Genomic DNA, 19,133 nt, shown 5'->3' with positions numbered 1-19,133 from the left:
CCACTCTCTACTAACACTCCAGTACGTGCCCCCTTTGTGGGAAACAGTACAACACAGTCCATTTTCCTTGGGATATGAAGACTGATATTGTCAGTCTTCTCAAGAGAACCTATTCAGAGTCTGCTCTCCTCCTTGCTCTTCCTTGGTTCCCAAAGAAGAGCATGCAGTTCAAAGAGATTCTAGATTTTCATATCGGTCTTTATCTCTAACCGTGCTCCAGATCTAGTATTATATTTACATCTTCAAGCAAAAAGAAATTGCATTCAATATAACTAATACATTAGATTGATGCTTTTTTATTGTCTTCAGTCATCACTATTTGGCCACACCAAACCATCATGCATAGCTGTGGCTGCAGGCAACAGTTTCCCATCCTGGATCATCCCAAAGTCCTGGGAACAGGTTCACCACTAGTAAACTTAGGTTTGATTTGCAAAAAAACCCAAATAAGACTGCACCACCTGACGGCAGTATTTGATACTGCCCTCAAGTCTAAATCTTCATCATTCCATCTGTCATATTTTACATAAAGTTTTGCAACATTCGTGTGCACTATAAATACTTCACAGGCTCTCTCACAGCACTCTGCTGAAGACAGGAGTGCTGCCTTTAAAGGTACACAGGCTTGGAAACAGCTGGTTCCACAAATACAGCATTAGAGCAATAATTTACACAAAACCTTTCATCCTGCCTGGCACCTGATGGTTTGTATTCACTGCAGAGACCTCCAAGTGCGATTCTCCTCTGAGAGACCTAAATATACAGACTTTACACAAGAGATTCCTTGCATACTTAACACTACTATGCATTAAATAAATGCAGTCACCTCTGTGGCAGAGGCCAGCAACCCTCTTTGTCTTAATTACGTAACAAGGGAAGGACAATTAGAGTCAAGGATATAAAGATTCCTTTTCTTCATACAAGTGCCACATGGAGCTTTCAGTACATTCTAGCTGAAAGAAGACCACGCAGGAATCCTCATGGTCCTCATTTTATCTAAGTCAAAACTGAAGATCTGAAATGGACCTTCTCAGTTGTGAATCTTTAGATCCAGAATGTCTTAAATAGAAAGTGGAGAGCCCTATACCATGTGGTCTTTCCAGATTCTAATACAAAGGCAGTAGAGAAGCTATGAGGTACTTGTGTATCTACACAGGCCTTTGGAATCATTCAGAGAGTTGATAAGGGAAATAATAAAACCACTGGACGATAGCTGTGGGTAGCACTGCAATAAATGGCTCAGTACTGCATAGTGCTAAGCACCTTCTTAAAGGCTGAGAATTCTTCACTCCTGATGCCTTTTCCACTTGAAGGCCTTCAAATCCTTCTAAGTTTGAAACACTTTGCCACCTCTTCTGGGCTTGGCAGCCCCTGGGAAATTCCACCTCTGAGTCCTTCCCAGCCTTACACGTTAACCAGAAACAATTATTCCAGAAGAACGCACCAAGGAACAGTTTAGTCAAAGTGAAGTAGTCCACTTCTTGATGACTCATGGGTGCTTTTTGTATGTGTCTTGGAAAGGGCAGAGGTCCTTTCAGAGTTATGTGATTCAGCATTTGCAGTGCCTCAGTTAAGCAAAGAGTATGTCTTGGAAGTGTTTTCAGAGGAAGAGCTGGATGGCTCTGAAGAAGACACTCTGTATTTTCCTGCAAAACAAAACATAGCAGTTAGGCATAAGGTCAGAGAGCACGGGACATATTGAATCTGCAAAGTAAGGATGGCTAGACCTGTCCTGATGACCCAGGTGGCTTTAACTTGGTCTGCAGCTGTGATATGATCTGGATTACAGCAAAATCAGCGATCAAAGAAGTCAATGTATTTGCTTATGCTGTCAAGGTGTGTCGGCTTGTCCTGATGATCATGCAGTAGGGTAGTAATTTACACAGGTGGAGGGGCTTTGTGGTCTTCCTTGAGCATAGGGACACATCTAGAACATGTGCTCTTGCGATGAATGCCAGCTCCCTCCCTCTTGTGAACACAAAACTCAGGTGCACAGAGCTCAAGAGCAGAGAGTGGAAGAGAGTGATAATAACTTTGGAGTTCCGCGTGGCAGTAGCAGGGGAAGCAGTTGTGGGCGAGTCTCATTCTTGTGGTGAGAAGCTTCTGTATCTGGCTGCTGTACTCACGTAAATTTACTGTAACACAGTCAGAGATGAACTTCTTGTTCCATTATCTGACTAATAAACAGACTTAAGAAGCAGTGACTTGCCTATGTTAAACTCCTTCATATCCCCCTTGGACCAAATGTCACCACCTCCTCTGAGCAACAGTTGGATGCAAAGATTGCACAGTTAGGACTGAAATCACTCATTTTTTTCTGCAATGCATCTTGCAAAATAAAGTCATAACTGAAATGGTGACAGCTATGAATTGACTGCCAGAGAAGTTTTGAAGACACAACTCCGAGGTGGTGAAGAGCACATGAACAGTAAATCAACTGAAGGGCACTGTGTTATGGTATCATTGAACTCAAACCAAAGCTGGTTTAGAATTGGTGAAACACATCATCATCCGATACTCGTTTCAGCATTAGACAATTATGCTGCTAGCATTATGCTACAATCATGAGCAATTATACTAATGGTTCCAATGACCTATTGCCGTGCCTTTGTACTTGAAGATGAAATACCTTCCGTGGGTGGATAGATAGCTAAATATATTGATAGATACCAGGATAGCCAGGCCTTGAGAGTGTGAACGCAAGCAAAACCTTGTCTCTGCTTCAGCAGGAGAAATCTCTTGTCACATACCTGTTTTCCCACGTAAGTTGTTAAAGGTTCTTGAGAATGGATAGCTCATAGCAAGCATTGGTGTCACGAGGATCAGGGAGGACGACTGTAAGAAAGAAAATTGCTTTGTGTCAAAAGGCTGGAACTTTCTTTGTAGCCATACTGGGGGGTAGGGGGCAATTTACAATAAAATATTGTAGGCAGGCAGTCCAGAGAAAGGTAAGTTAGGTGTTTATGAGACATCAAGTTTACCCAATTGCATGATTCTGATGGCAATGAAGGAGGTCAACATTAAAAGAAACTACAGAACACAAACAGCCTGTCTAACTGTTGTCCAGGGAACATGGCTTAGGCTCCAGAGTGCCGTATCAGACAGTACAGATTCCTGATCCCTTGTCTGAGGGACTATATCCATTAAGACAACCAGAAAAATAAGATTTATGCGCTTGGGGATTATCGTTGAAGGCCAATAGCCTGAGATATTCAGAAGCAAATTTCACTTGACACACTAGAGGGCAATGGAACACAACTCTTTACAGTCCAGACAGGAAGGAAGATGCTTTTTGGTGCTGAAATGCAGTTTCCTATTTCGTTCTAGATTGATTCGGGAATTTAACGGAATTGTTCAAAAAGAAATGTCTAATAAAAAGATGAAAACCACATAATATTCTGTTCAGTTCTTCTCCATTCATTAAGTTGCACCATGGTAGGGATAATCAGGCAGTTTTGTGCATTGTCACTGATGTCATAAGGTGGTAGAGGAAGAAGGTAAATTAATCGTATTTTTAAAGTTTGATCAAAGGCTTTGATCTTACTTTATTTATTTTTTTATCAGCAGAACTGCTAAGGAAACATTCCAGTTCCCAGTGCCTGAGGCAGCTCCACAGCACTTGGAACTTAGAGCGCTGCTCTGCTGGGCTAATCCCAGGCTGCCTCCTCCCAGACCTTCAGCACATTCCTGGGGTGGACACATAGACGGGTCACTCCTGGGTCCAATACTCGTTTCACATCTTCATTAAGGATAAAGATGATGGGGAAAGTGCACCCTCACCAAGCCTGCAGATGATACAAAACTGGAAGGAGTAGATGATAAACCAGATGAGTCATCTGTCATTCAGATGGACCTCAACCAGAGGATGGAGAAATGGGATGAAAGGACTCTTGTGAAGTTCAGCAAAGGGAAATACGAAGTCCTTCTGTCTCCGAGAAAGAAAAACTCCGTGCACCAGTACGTGCTGAGAGCTGTCTGGCTGGAAAGGAGTAAAGACAGAGCCAGACTTTTCTCACTGGTGCCCAGAGAAAGGACAAGAGACGGTGGGAATGAAGACAGAGCCAGACGTTTCTTGTCTGTACCCAATGAAAGGGCAAGAGGTAGTGGGAACAAATAGAAATACTGGAAATACCATTTAAAAATAAACTTTTTCACTGTGAGGGTGGTCGAACACAGGAAAAGGCTGCACGGAGAGATTTTGGTGCCTTCATCCTTGGAGCTACACGAAACCACACTAGACATGGCCCTGAGCTCTAACTGACCATGCTCTGAGAGGTAGGGTGGTTCCAGATGATTTCTGGAGGTAATTTCCAACTTCATCATTCGGCAATTATTGGAAGCTGGAGTGATTTGAGTCAGTGCTGCTCCTCTGAGCTGACAGTCCAGCCTTAATGGACTCCTTAAATCCTTTGAGTCTACGTACCCATCTATCTTGATTATGGTGGTTTTTAAGTCTGCTTCCCAGTTCTTTAGCAGTACCTCTATAGGCTTTTATGAATGAATCCTGTTCAGATACCATATGAAACAAAGCTTTATTGCCATGTAGGAACGATGCTAGTATTTACCACCATTTTCTTTTTTCCATTCCAAGTGACTGATGCCTTCAAACCTTTACCCAGCCTAAAGTGGCTTCTTTTGTAAAGGGTTATAAATGCAGAAGAGTAAGTCGAAGCAAGTATTCCTGTGTTAGAATACACAGAGTTATCTATCCTCACACAGCCACACCAGACAGAGGTATTTCATCCCTGTTGGCTGAAACTTTACTATATTCTGTGTATGGGAATGTGGCTTCTCTTGAGCAGAAGTAGAGAAGAACATACCTTTGGCATTAGTGGAAGGAGGATAACAAAGAACTCTGTAGCCACAACGTGTTTTCAACCAGCAAAGTTCTTTGTCAGCTGAATATCATCCAGAGCCTCAACTCTTGACCCTCTCCCAAAGGTGTTAAGACACATCCTGTGATCTTGTATGGTCAGCCTCCTGAATTTTGCTTTAGAAGTTTATCAAACCCTGCTGTAAAAGCAGTTAATCCAGTGTCTTTACACTGTGTTCACACTAAGACACTGTTCCCTGTAGTCCCTAATGGGTACTGGTTGCTTAATGTCACAAGCAGCTTTGTACTTGGTTGGATTTAAGGATCCTGTAGCCCAGCCACTTCTTATCCTACATGGGCTACAGCAGAGGCCCTAGGAAAGAGTTTTGCAAAAGCAAAGGAAGCGTGTAGAAGCAGATCTTCAGAATGTCCCTTCCACCTCTGGCTGTGAGACTTTGGTGTTTAACAGCACTTAATGACCTTTAATGTGAACGCCTGTCCTGTGCAGAGGCTTTTCCAGACACTCATTCAAGCTGTGTTTCAATGTAGGGAGGAGTGTAAGAGTCATTGAGCCAGAGAAAATCTCTGTGGATGAAAAAGAAGCCTTCAGATCTTCCTTAAGGATCCAATCTCTGTTTGCAACTTTATTTCTTTTTTTTTTAGGCACTGACTCACTTGAGTTAAATGCAGGAATTTGCTGGGTATGGAACTCAAGTCTCTCTTGTTCCAGGACACTTGGTTCCAGAACAACATTCATTTATATTCTACCTTTTGCTTATAGAAATGTGATTCTTTGCAACACAGACACAATTTGACAAGAGAGTCACTTCCTGCTATTTTCTGTCCCCAGTATAAAGTGGAGGCCAACCTCTACCTTTGTTTCATGAGTTCAAACCACAGTATCTCCATCTTTTCCTGCTCACAGCTCAAGGGCACCTTCCCCAAGAAGTTCCCTTTGCATTTCTGTCAGGTTGTGAATAAATAACGGTGCCACCGAAATCGTCTGTTTTCTAACTTTCAGTTACATTTTGTGGCTTATTTCTTGTGGAATTTAGAGCAAATGTCCACCAACCTCCTTATCATTTTTCATGAATTACAGCTGAAATAATGAACTTTCATAAAAAGGGGCATATTCACATTTACATTGTTAGTGTCTTCTCCTTCTCTGACTATTTCTAATAAATAATTCAGAATATAAAGTGCATTTGACTGAAAAAACGCTCAAAGAACGTTTGTCTATTCAGCAGTAACTCTGAAATAGTCTTAGATCAAGGATTTAACCTTTGTTTGCTGCGAACTCCATTTGGACATTGAATTCCTCTTCAGCAGGGCTTCTTGTATCTATTTGTTAAAAGAAAAATAATCAGTGCATACAGCAATTATGTTCAAATTCCAACAGATCTTTCACATAATATGAGAAATGATTTGAATTCTTACCTTCTTGTCCCAGAGAGTCCCAAACACCAGAATGAATAATCCCTAGGAGACAGATAATTACATGCAATTTGATGACACCAACCTTTTAATTGCCGTACTGCCTATTAGCTCAAATATTGTTCATTGTGATTATTTAAACACTGAGCTTTTTGTCAGAGGGATTTTTTTCTAACTGTATCTCACAGAATGGTAGGAGTTCTCCAGGCCTGGCCTACTCAAACTGTGTATATATCTGGTCTACAAACACGATACAGATAGTTTGCTAGCTATTACTTAGATCATAGAATCAAAGAATGATTTGAGTTGGAGGAGACCTTAAAGATCACAAGAGCCTCCAGATGCACCATAAATTAGACCAGATATGCTGGAGCTGAACATAACAGGGTTGTTTTCCTGGTCTTTGGGAATTAAGTTCTCCCCAAAGCTACTGGCAAAGTTGGAAGTTATTTCTGTGTCATCTTTATCTGTAAGACCCATCTATTAAGGCAGCTGAGAAAATCATAGAATCATAGAATAACCAGGTTGGAAGAGACCCACTGGATCATCGAGTCCAACCATTCCTATCAAAAAAATGAAACACTGCTGAGTTCCTGGAATGGGTATCCCAAAGAGCCCTTTGGGAATAAGGATGTGTGTGGTAACCCTGAGCTTTCCCAATGATCTGAAACATCTTTTCCAACCAAATGATCCAATGACTCTACGAAACTGTTTTCATTCCCCCTCCAAGCCCAGCACTGCAAGAATATCACTACGCGTTTAAGTGATCATAGGGGAAACAAAACCGTGCAGACACATAACTCACCTGCAAACCATTGAGAAGAGCAAAGAGGATGTGGAAAGCTCGATGGCTGTTTTCGATGATGGTGGCAAGTCCAAATCCCCAGGTGAGGCCTAACAGCGGTGTCAGGATGGCGACGCTTTTGCCAATCTGTAACAAAGCGTTTCTCTCCTGCCTGTCCGACCTGTCCCCTATAGTCGGCCTCAGTATTTTTATTATAACAACTGCAGTGATGAATAAATTCGTGGCCACGATGACCAAGGCAGGTATGACGAAGGCCAGAAGAGCTTTGCTGTCCTGCCAGTTGAGCCAACAGGCATCGCTTCTGGTGTAACTGTTCCTCGGCAGCGTGACAGCGATGGTGATGACTGCAATGACGAAGGGGCACCCGTATCCCAGAGAGAACACCACGGCTTTCTGGGCGGTCTTGCTTGTGTTGTGTAAGATGAAGACCAGTCTGTAGAAAAGAATGAGGCCCAGGCTGAGCATCCAGAAGAAGACACACAGGTAGAATAAATGGATGAAGAAGGTAGCCACGGCACAGATGCTTCTGCTCATCTGTTGGTTTTGGTCTTTGATGGAGGCAGTGACGATGAACCAAATGTCAGCAATCAGGAGCGATGTCGCTATGTTGAGTATACAGACGTGGCGCATGTACGAGGTTGTGTTGTTTGTCACGTATTTCCAGACTAAGGATTCGATTATAACGCAGGCTGCCAAGCTCAAGATTGAAATGGCCAGGCCAATGTACGTAATGTAATCTTCAGAGATTAGTTGGGAGGATTTATCAGGCGACATCAGAATGGAGAATGATGTCAAGTGATTGCAGGAGCAAATTACGTGATTTCCTACCTCTGATGTTGTGCAACCCTGAGTATCCCAGCCCCCTCTCTGTTTACTGAGTGCGAAGTTCCAAAAGACGCACTGTGGTTTCTTTAGAGATGTGTTTATCTTTGAAAAGACCATATTAACATCAAACTTCTGGCTTCTGTTGCTACTCACAGTTGTCGTTATCAATAAGCCGTTCACACGCTCAGTCTCATTCTGGGGCAAAATACGTCCAAATGTTGAGTACATCACGCTGACAATGGTTGAATTTTGCATTAGAGTCTGAATTTCAGTTTCACCAATGTGCACATCAACTGTGAAGTTTTCTGTACTGTTGAAGCTCTTCCTATAACCTGTGTTGTTTGTTTCTGTGACAACTATACCTTGTAGCTGAATGCTGTTTGCATAGACAGTGGGGATTGTATTATTAACTGGTTGGAGGTTCAAGGAAAAATTTTCTACAGACTGCAGTAATGAAGAACTTCTGAGTGTTTCCTTTTCATTCAGGTCTTCCCAAGCTTCTCTTGTGGAATCGGCAACAAGGTAGTCCACTGTGGAGAGGAAATTCTGGAACAACAACAGAAAGATGCTATTACTGAAATCCTATATAGAACATTGTTGTTTCTAATGGCAATTACTGTGTGATCTTAGAATTGCCTTTTGAAAAAGCTTAGCTTTTTCTTATTTTGAACAATCCATGTGAAACCATCAGTTGTTAACCCTCTGCATGCTTTGTTTTCAAGTTAATGTTTTCAAAGTTGGACTTGCATGGCTTTTTTTTACATATTGGTCAGTATTTTTTCTTCTCCACTATTCTTTCCCTTCTTCCTCAGCCTTTGTGCTATCTTTGATTTCTCGCTTTGACTCACATGGAGTTCTCTAGCTACAGAACATTACTTTGCACTTTTCTGCTCAGAAGAGCAGAAAAAAGCCTCTGTACCTCACAACCAAGGTTTCCAAGTACTTCTAAGATACATTTTCCTCTACATTTGTTGTAACATCTAATTGATCTTCCTTGTGCTGTGGGCTCCAAAGCTGGACACAGTACTCCAGGTGGGGTCTCTCAAAAGCAGAGTAGTGAGGAAGACTCACTTCCATTGACCTGCTGACCATGCTTCTTGTTATGCAGCCCAGAACACAATTGGTTTCCTGAGCTTCAAGCGCACATTGCTGTGTCATCTCCAATTTTTCAACCACCATTCCTTGTCTTTTCCTCTCACTTAGAATGCTAGAAACATTCATGGCTCCCTAGAAGATTTCTAGTTGCTAAGCATGCAGCAGTTTCTCTTTCAGGCATAGGCTCCTTGTCTTCATCATTTTGACTTTTTAAAAAAGCTGCTGTATCTCTGCTGTCATTTCAACTCATTCCTTTAATACTTTCTTGTTCCTGACCTTAACCAAGAATGAAATTTCTTCCAGGAGAGTGTCATCCTCTGTGACAAAAGGAGCCAAAGGGCTTCATAAGTATAGGTAAGACTTAAAATAAAACCTTACTTCAATAACATCTTTGTCTGCAACTGCTGGGATTTTGGAGACCATGTCCAGGATGGTAACAATTGCGTCTAGGTTTGCAGGAGAACTGCTTATTGAGCTCTGCTCGTTTTCTGTTATTTTCTTAAGTTCTGCAAGGTAGTCAGATAGGTTGGCTTTTGCGTGAGAGCTGTTGACCAAGGACTGAAACAGAAGATAACAGTACATCATGTGGGTGTAATTTGCCTGGAACTTGATCCTTCTTCACAACAGCTACCCCCGTTCCAGTAAACTAAACAGACCCAGGGATGTTCTAGACGTACAGGTAATGTTCAACACTGATCCTCCAGAACAGGGCATCCTAGTGGCGTATTGAGAGTGGTCTCTGTGCTAACTACTAGACTGCTCCTGGAAATTTCAGGGGAGAAGAGAGCTGGCCAGGTCCAAACCATAGAAAGGAACCATCTAGTTAAGAAAATAATTAATTGAGTAGATGTACCTCTGCCTGGGATCTTGCTGTGCCTCATTTGCTAAAATAAATACGGTTAAGCATTTGATGAGAGAAGGATAATTGTTCTCATCTAACCTCACTGAGAGAAGGGTGACTCTGGATGGTTTGTAGAAGAAAACTGAGACCCAGCACCCATCTGTGGGTGACCAAAGGAGCGTGCTAAACAGGGCCTGGCTCTGATGCTGGGCAGTGGCCCATGGCTGTCGCTGCTGCATCGCTGGTAGGGTACCCTGCAGCTTGCACTGAGCTTGTGGCAATCAGCATTCACTGAGACAATGCCCGAGTGTGGTTCAGGGAAGACTCCAGGCCAGTGACTGTTCTCCCTGGACACTATGAATAGGGTCACCAAGTCTGGGAAAGAGACTATTCACGTGTACATGCAGTGCCACACACCCTCTGGGCCACAGAAGGAGATCTGGACTCTTTCATTCATATAGCCCATCATTCGTTGTATCTTTCAAACCATAGTTTTAATTAAATGTTTCATTTTTAACACTTCATATATTTCAGATTATGCTAAGCAAAACCCAACCTAACAAATATTTTTCCTCTGTGCTACCAACCCCACCCTCAGCCTCGTGAAAAGTCATAGATGTTACCTCGGCAGTAGTCAGCAAATTGTTTATTTGTTCAGACAGGCAGTCATTCCTTACAGGCTCCCATGATTTGTTGGAGCATTTGTAAGTTATATTGCCTCGAGTAAAACCATCTGGAACATTTGGGTTAGAGCACGGCTTTATTAACGTGGCCCCTTCGATTCCAATGCCAAAGGAGTCTGAGCAGGAAACTTCCTTATCTGTATTGGGAAAAAGACATAGAAGTAGAAAACTTGTAGTGACAGGATGAGGGGCAATGGGTGCAAACAGGAGAGGGGCAGATTTAGACTAGACACAAGGAGGAATTTCTTCACTATGAGAGTGGGGAGGCCCTGGCCCAGGTTGCCCAGAGAAGCTGTGGCTGCCCCATTCCTGGAGGGGTTCAAGGCCAGGTTGGATGGGGCTGGGAGCCCCTGATCCAGTGGGAGGTGCCCCTGCTCATGGCAGGGGTGGAACTGGGTGGGCTTTAAGGTCTCTTCCAACCCAAACTATTGCTCTCTATAACTACCTGAAAGGAGGTTGTAGAGAGGAGGGTGATGGCCTCTTCTCCCAAGCAACAGGGGACAGGACGAGAGGGAATGGCCTCAAGCTCCACCAGGGGAGGTTCAGGCTGGACGTTAGGAAAAAAAATTTCACAGAAAGGGTCATTGGTCCCTGGCAGAGGCTGCCCAGGGAGGGGGTTGAGTCACCTTCCCTGGAGGGGTTTAAGGCACAGGTGGATGAGGTGCTGAGGGACATGGTTTAGTGTTTGATAGGAATGGTTGGACTCAATGATCCAGTGGGTCTCTTCCAACCTGGTTATTCTATTCTATGATTCTATTCTATGATTCTATGAAAACTAAGAAGCTGCTGTAGCACAAACAGGAAATTCATTAAGACCTGGACAGTGAGGCCTCAAAACCTTTTTGATATCCAAATTCTGGTCAGAACTAAACATCAAAATTAGATTTAGCAATGTTGGATGCTAACGAGCCATCATTTCCTGCAGAGCTGACTGGAAGCTGGGTCTGTCTGGGTCTCTGCAATAACTCGTAGAAGTTACCATTCTTGTGTTTACAGAGGATGTGGTCTCCCACAGGCTGACCTCCTGAGCTAGATGACTTCTTCCTGAGGGGCCACAATCTTTTATTCGTGCTAAATTGGTGGTGCAAGCTGGGACCTGCATGACCTCACTTCAACATGGGAGACGATGCTCGGTGATGCACGCTGCACCAGAAGAAGGTAGGGACATAAGATGACTGATCTATAACTGCTTGGGAACATACTGGGGCCGCTATCAAATACAGCAAAGACAAAATGTCTTGTCTATTTATTTTTAAAATTTCAGCAAAATTGACAGTTTTCTCTGCATTTCAAAATTTCGTGTAAAAAAAAAAAAAAACCAGACAAATTCTTGGCCAACAAAACCTGCTCCCGTCAGGTGTCACCAGTTTGTGGCATCTGGTTTAACAAAGGTACTGGGATTTCCTATTTCACAGCTTTAAACAGTAGCTTTTTGCTTACCAGATATCAGGTGCAGTTTTATCTGTTCACTGTTGATTTCGTGTCCAATGCGGTTAATAAACTTGCAGTGTGTCTTGTACTCCTTTTTTCTGCATTCTGTTGCTGTGTAATTGTACACGAAGCAAAACAAATTTCCTTTTTCCACTTTCCCTGTATGGAAGGAGTAAGACAGGTAAGGGGGTCAATCAGCTGGCAGACAGGAGAAAACATTATTTTCTGTGGGTCCTAGAGGAAAAAAATTCCTTGGTGGAAAACCTTCCCTTTTGTATACTGATCTCTGTCTCTTGCTTCCCGTTTATTAAATCTTATGGCAGCTGCATGATCAGTACCTTTTCAACTACTGCTGTATGCGCAAACCCTGCCTAAATCCTCTTTTACTGCACAGGAATTAAAATCTGCTTTAGAAACTGTTCTAGAATCATAGAATCATTAGGTTGGAAAAGACCTTTGAGAACATTAGTTCCAACTGTACCTGACCACTACTAAATCACGTCCCCAAGCACCTCATCTACCTGCCTTTTAAACCTCCAGGGATGGGGACTTAACCACCTCCCTGGGGAGACTCTGCCAGGGCCTGAGAACCCTTTCAGTGAAGAAACTTTCCCTAATGTCCAATCTAAACTTCCCCTAGCACAGCTTGAGGCTATTCCCCCTTGTCCTATCACCTGTCACTTGGGAGAAGAGACCAACACCCACTTCTACAACCTCCTTTCAGGTAGTTTTAGAGAACAATAAGGTCTCTGCTCAGCCTCCTCTTCTCCAGGCTGTTTTGGAGAACACTGATCCTGGTTTCACTTCTCCCACAGACACCTGATTTAGGCTAGGATGCCTTTTTAGTGTTCTTATCTGGTCCTTTTGAACTCAGGACCTGTACCACGATCCTAGTGCTTTTCAGGATGCCTGAGGGTCCCTGACTGCCACCTCTTCCAAGAAGGTCTTGGCATTTTTCTCAGCAACTGAAGGACTGCTCAGTCTCCCCTCTGCTTTACACTTCAACCTCTTGGTTTTGCACTCCTGCATGTTTTCTGGGCTTGTTTAACTGTATCACCTTTGCTTTCTTTCAGATTAACTGGTTTTTAACCCACCAGAAAACTTCTGGTTTGTAAAAACATGCAGAGAAGCTGCAGAACTGATCTAAACTTGAAGACATGAAGCCTATGATTTTGTGCTGTTAAAGATGTTGCCTGTATCCTTGAAGAAAATAGAACAATTCTTTGAGTTGAATTCCTAGTGTGTTATTATGTATTTTTTTTATGAATTAGTAGATCTTCTTTGAACAGTCAGTTCAGAAAAGTGGCAGACTGGAAGATAAAAGCAAATAAATGGACTTCAGGAATTTCTAGTCTGAACAGTGATGAGGGTGCTCACTGCTTGGCAAGGCAAATCAAACGTTGAATTTACCTGTTACATATTTATCACTACAGCAGTGACTTCAGTTGCCCTTCTGTTAATCTCAGCCATGCTCCTCAGGCATGGGAACTGTCCTAAAAAAAAGTCGATTTCCCATTTTTTTTGAACTCTCAGGGTTATTATAATAGCAGTAAATATGAATTAGTTACACAGGCCTAACTGAAAACAAAAATACCCAGGGAGCGGGTTGTGACACCCAGTGCACTTAGTGATTCTGCAAGCGTATTGTTTCTTACCAACTTGAACTTCATTTCGTCCAACCACAAACTTAACAGTGTAGTGTTCCGTGGTGTTACGACTTATGCAGCACTGAAGAGTTTGCTGCACTTTGCACAGAACAGATGCCTCAATGGGGTCTATCAGGATCCTCTGCTTCGAAGGCAAGGGAACAACCTCAACCGTCACATTGGCAGAACCCTCCAAGGACTTCTGGGAGAAGGTGCAGGTGTAGGTGCCTGAAAGGATCGACACAAAACCTATGTCTCAGTCAACAGAATCGCTCCTCTGCTTTTGCATAGTCTTGAGCCCTAATACTTCAACAAGCGCAGTGTTCTTGGCAGCATCATGTCTTGCAGTCCTCCAGCACTTATAATTTTAACTTCTTTTCTTTATTTACTGTGCCCAGGCTTCCCAGTGATTTGCAAGGCTAAGGATGCTGTAAATTATCTGGTACAGCGATTTGCCAGAGAATCATAGAATGCCCTGAGCTGGAAGGGACTAACAAGGCTCACCCAGTCCAGCTCCTGTCCCTGCACAGCACACCCCAACATTCACACCGTGGGGCTGAGGGGGTTGGCCAAAGGCTTCTGGAATATCATCAGGCTCAGCACTGTGACTGCTTCCCTGGGAGCTGCTCCAGGGCTCTGCGGGAAGAACCTTCTCCTAATAGCCAACCTACCCATCCCTTGCCCACCTTCCTGCCTTTCCCTTAGATCCTATCATTGGTCACCAGAGAGAAGAGCTCAGCCCCTGCTCCTTCTTCTCCCCTGGTAAGGAAGCTGCAGACCATGATGAGGTCTCCCCTTAGTCTCCTCTAGGCTGAACAGATCAAGTGACTTCAGCTGCTCCTTTGTGCCAATATGAACCCGGTTCACTCACCGCTCCAGTCCTGTGTGGCATTCTTCACTGTGAGCACAGATATGGCTGGAAATTTGCTATTTTTGATGCATGCATCACAGTCTACTCTTTTTATGTTATTTCCAGACTGAATTTTCCAACTGATGCTGTCATAATTGCTCACATCACTTTCACACCTTAGACTGAATGGATATCCCTCGGAAACTGATGAGTTTACTCTCGGAGAGATTGTTATGTGGGCTGAGACAACACAAGATAAACATTATGTTATTGAGAGCCACTTGTTATAATCATTTGCTTGCAAATGACATAAGCCACAGAGGTCACCTATGCATTAATGGGCTCATGGTCCTTTACATGCTACCTGATTCTTACCTGCCCAGAGGAACGTCACTCTGATATCGTAGCTGCCCCTGGCTCCGTGTCCCGTCTGCAGCTCACATGTATATGTCATCACTGTACCTGACTTTTCAGGTGAACACAGGGATTCATTGATGTTGAGCTTGTATTCAGTGCAGTTCTCAGTGAAACTGGAGACTCCTAGGGAAAAAAAAACCACTCCTTGAAGGGCTATGAATGTCCATAAATATCTACACTCTGGAAATGCCAAGCAATTCCTCCAGCTAAACAAAATCGTGTAGGTTTGTATGCAACCTTTGGCAGCAGGGTACTTTTAATTCATCATCGCTGAAGCTCATTCACATCTTATACTCTGGTAATGCTCACAGTGATCTTCCAAAGCACTGAAGGCGGCTCCCAGCACAGCCCTGAGCACCTGCTGCCAAAACCAGTCTCACCAAGAGCAACGACATTTCTTGCATACCTCAGGAGAAGCCAAATGAAGAACATTCTGGTTCAGCCCAAGCTCATTATCTGCTGTATTTATGAGGAGTAAGAGTAAACCAGAAGTAAATATTGCAGGGTTTAATGTCAACTTATTTTGAAATAAATATTTGGAGGTACCTGACAGTCACTCAACTTTAAATCTGATGAGTGTTGGTTTAGCTATAAGGGGAAAGCCCCACTAAAGCTGTCCCATGCTGCAGCTGAAAATGCATCCAGCATGAGAGCAGAGTTCCTGGGGGAAAGCCTGGCCAAAGGGAATCAAAGGCAAACCAGCCAGGATCACTCCTCTCTCTGCAAGCAGTGCTGCACGCTAGTACCTGTCCTCTGCGGAAAGGACTGCGCACGTTAGCTTTGAAGTTTTTCTCTCATTTCACTGTCCTGCTTTCTGCTAGATTTAATATATAACAAACAGTTAACAGCATATGGTTAATCCATACCCACAAAATATGAAGAGGGCAGTAGGCTCTTTATGACTGTGTTTCATAGACATTTACGAGCATTTCTGTTGATATTATTTTACAACGCATTTACTTGGTGCTTTATAATATGAATATGAAGAGTAAGTAAAGCCTCGTGTGATGCCAGTGACTCAGCTGGCATGCAGTGTAGGACAGCTACAGGCAAAGAGGGAAACTGTGCAGTGAGTATTTAGCTCTGCTGCAGCTGTTTCAAAGTGTGCCACTGCCTCTCTTGGTTGCCAAACCTCAATATGTCGTAACCAGAAGCTTTTTGTACCCCAATGGATGGAGATAGTAGTAGAGACTGATGCACTCATCCTTGCTCTCAAAACTGGAGTGCAGAAATAAGCTTTATAGAAAAATACAGCATGATGCTGGCCCAGGCAGTTCTTTCCATCCAGGATGGCAAAGTTTTAAGCATCAATGTCTGCACAGTGCATGGAGATGCCCAGAATCCCATTGGCACCTGCACAGCGCTTAAGTCTGTACCACTGTCCATCCATCATCCTTCTCACACACACACACCTCTGGATCATACCCTGTATGCACTTTAGGACTTGCACTTTGGGGCAGACAATGAGGAAGATGTTTTTGAAGAATGAACAAACACAGATACTGAAAGACAATCTTTTGTTAATCTTACCTGTAATATTGATTGCTCCATTTACTTTCCAGTCACCAGTAAGTGATGGTAAGTGTTTGTCAATACAACAGGACAGGACATGCACCTGCACTTCAGGACTGTTGCATGTAATCTCACTCCTGAAGTCTGGAGTGATGTAGAGCGGAGAGACAGCTATTGTTTTCGTGGCATTATATATCAGTGTTATCAAGTGATCGCTCTTTGTGAAAATGCACCTGTAGGAACCTGTAAAGAGCAGGCAATATCTTAGCACTGAGAACACATTTTGCCATTTTCCCCTCTGCACTTGGAGTCAGCAGCTGGGAGCTACTTCCACGCTTCATTTTCACATCTCCCTGCTCTGCAGCAGCTGTGATACTTGCTTATCAAAATGTACCTTCAGGTCATCTGCAGTACAGTCTCTGCAGACTCCGGGTGTCAAATATATCCAGGTTAGGCAGCTTCAGTGCTGATGGGCACTGGAGGAGAGACCAGCACTCTGGGGCTGAGATATTTAAAAGCTGGCCAAACTGGTGTTTTGGAGATCCGTATGTTGGCCTTAGTCCACGTGGCAGCAATTTGTTATGGTAAGAATGTAGACTGACTGTGCAAATGGTTCTTACACAGAATAGGTGAGAGAGAGGTGCCCCAAGCAGACCTCACAAGAGCTGGCACTCTGAGTGTAAGCACTTACACTGCTCTGAAGATATTGTCAAAAAGAATGGAGCATTTATCAGCCACTTTCTCAGGCATTTGTTCCCTGGATGAAGTCAGGCTTCCTTTAGAAACTGGTAATCAGAGCTCTTAATGCCCCAGGTATGTGGGTTCCCCTCCCCCATTGGGAGAGCCAAGTGAGTAAGCCACTTAGGAGCAGGGATACCAAGGTCCAGGGCATCCTTAGCCCAAAAAAGTTTGGACCCAGGAATCCTACCTGCTTTATGTGTGTCCAAATACCTGGTCACAGGCTACCCTTTTTGAAGCTGGATGTAAAATTTGGAGTCCAAAGAGGAGAACTGAGTGGGAGCTCCAGTCAAATCTCCGACAATACGAGATAATTCCCCTGATAACTCCTCCTAGCAAGTTACCTGTTTCTGATTTTCAAAAAAAAAACCTAAATATGAACACATGAAAAACTAAGTCTGAGCTCTGATTGGCCAAGTTATGCTTGCAAAGGGGGGAAAGGGCCATCAAGGACAAATTCAACCACAGTTGCAAGTTACCACACTACAAGGGCCTCACAGCCATGTTGTCACCTCTGTCTCCTGTGAAATCTGGTACTGAGAATCCCGGTCACTTCAGTCAGTTCACATCTTATTGGCAATGCCAGTAATTATGTAGTTCATTAAAGAAAACAAATCACAGGAAAATTGTGAAGGACAGTGTGCTTTTCATATTTACTTTAGGAAGATGCAGTCACTGCATTCTTCTTTGCTTTTTATGGAACTAGACACACAAGAGATTTACATCTGCTGTTTTAATTACAGAAAATCATACCTAAATCCTTCATTGTAACGTTGATAATTTCAAGAATCGACTTTGAAGTTGTCCTTTTAAATATTTTCTTAATGGAATGATAGGAGCTCGTTGAGATGCTCTCATTGAAGTGATACCAGGTCACATTCTGAGATGCTGTGTTTATCTCACAAGTCAGTCTTACTGTATCCCCTTCAAAAATGTCCACAGGACTCACAGTGAAGTTTGTCTCATCTGGGAAGACAAAGAGCAACATTCTGTATTATTGTCATTTCAGCTCATATCATAGAATCACAGAATCATAGAGTCATTGAACAGTTTGTGTTGGAAGAAACTTTTAGAGGTCATCTAGTCCAAAGCACCGGCAATGGGCAGGGACATCTTCAACCAGATCAGGTTGCTCAGAGCCCTGTCCAACCTGACCTTGAACATTTCCTGGGATGGGGCATCGACCACGCCTCTGGGCAACCCATTCCAGCCTTTCACCACCCTTATTGTAAAAAAAATTCTTCCCTATATCTAGTCTGAATCTACCCTCTTCTAATTTGAAGCCACTATGTCTCATCTATCACTACAGGCCCTAATAAATGTCTGTCCCCCATCTTTCTTTTAAGTTCCCTTTAAGTATTGAAAGATTGCAATAAGGTCTCCCTGAAGCCTTCATTTGTCCAGGCTGAACAGCCCCAAATCTTTCACCCTTTCCTCACAGCAGATGTGTTCCATCCCTCTGATACGTATCCCACATCTATTTTGGGGTCTTTCCTCTCACGGGAGCCTGAGGTCCTTACAACTAATATGCAGTCAGCACCAGTCACAGGGAACCAGCTCTGATACAAGCTATGCAGTCTCCCCACAACAAATTCTTCTACCACCTTTGCCAGCCAAAGATCTTAGAAGGTTTCATGCAGGGAGCCAGAAATATTATCACCACCACTAGTTTCCAAGTAGATAAACTGGGAGAAGAAGCCACCAGGTTGAAGTAATTCACCGAGACGGGCAGTCCAGTGCTCAGCACACTGAGAGCACAGCACCTCTGGGGTGATTGATTGGGGAACTGAATTTTAACACTTAGCATAGAAAATTCACCAAGGAAGCCAGGGAGAACCTGTTCTCACGTGAACCGCAAGAGGTTTTTTGCCTTCTTTGAAGAAATTGGAAGATCTGGCAGCCTGATTTCACAGAATTGTAGAATTGTTTGGTTGGAAAAAATCTTTGAGATCATCGAGTCCAACCATACCTGCCCACTACTAAACCAGATCCCTGAGCACCTCATCTAAACATCTTTTAAATCCCTCCAGGGATGGTGACTCA

At 43.3% G+C, this 19,133-nt stretch overlaps 1 protein-coding gene across 3 annotated transcripts in view; it reads right to left on the bottom strand.

Annotated features, from left to right (window-relative positions):
* Positions 1 to 185: 185 nt before the first annotated feature.
* ADGRF5 (adhesion G protein-coupled receptor F5) overlaps positions 186 to 19,133 on the bottom strand; it is a 44,587-nt gene continuing 25,639 nt past the window's right edge. For all 3 annotated transcript variants that reach the window (XM_069850786.1, XM_069850788.1, XM_069850789.1), the window contains exons 9-21: positions 17,844 to 18,056; positions 16,371 to 16,595; positions 14,799 to 14,963; positions 14,445 to 14,663; positions 13,583 to 13,801; positions 11,937 to 12,086; positions 10,437 to 10,633; positions 9,351 to 9,530; positions 7,053 to 8,423; positions 6,251 to 6,292; positions 6,095 to 6,154; positions 2,751 to 2,835; positions 186 to 1,646 (exon numbers count right to left, since the gene is read on the bottom strand). In XM_069850786.1, coding sequence (XP_069706887.1) covers positions 1,567 to 1,646; positions 2,751 to 2,835; positions 6,095 to 6,154; positions 6,251 to 6,292; positions 7,053 to 8,423; positions 9,351 to 9,530; positions 10,437 to 10,633; positions 11,937 to 12,086; positions 13,583 to 13,801; positions 14,445 to 14,663; positions 14,799 to 14,963; positions 16,371 to 16,595; positions 17,844 to 18,056 — 3,206 coding nt within the window. In that variant the 3' untranslated portion in view covers positions 186 to 1,566. The remainder of the gene's footprint in view (positions 1,647 to 2,750; positions 2,836 to 6,094; positions 6,155 to 6,250; positions 6,293 to 7,052; positions 8,424 to 9,350; positions 9,531 to 10,436; positions 10,634 to 11,936; positions 12,087 to 13,582; positions 13,802 to 14,444; positions 14,664 to 14,798; positions 14,964 to 16,370; positions 16,596 to 17,843; positions 18,057 to 19,133) is intronic.

Source organism: Phaenicophaeus curvirostris, chromosome 2, assembly GCF_032191515.1.
Source record: "Phaenicophaeus curvirostris isolate KB17595 chromosome 2, BPBGC_Pcur_1.0, whole genome shotgun sequence".
Taxonomy (NCBI): domain Eukaryota; kingdom Metazoa; phylum Chordata; class Aves; order Cuculiformes; family Cuculidae; genus Phaenicophaeus; species Phaenicophaeus curvirostris.
The sequence above is the reverse complement of the archived record's forward strand: the minus strand, read 5'-3'. Positions and strand labels throughout refer to the sequence as shown.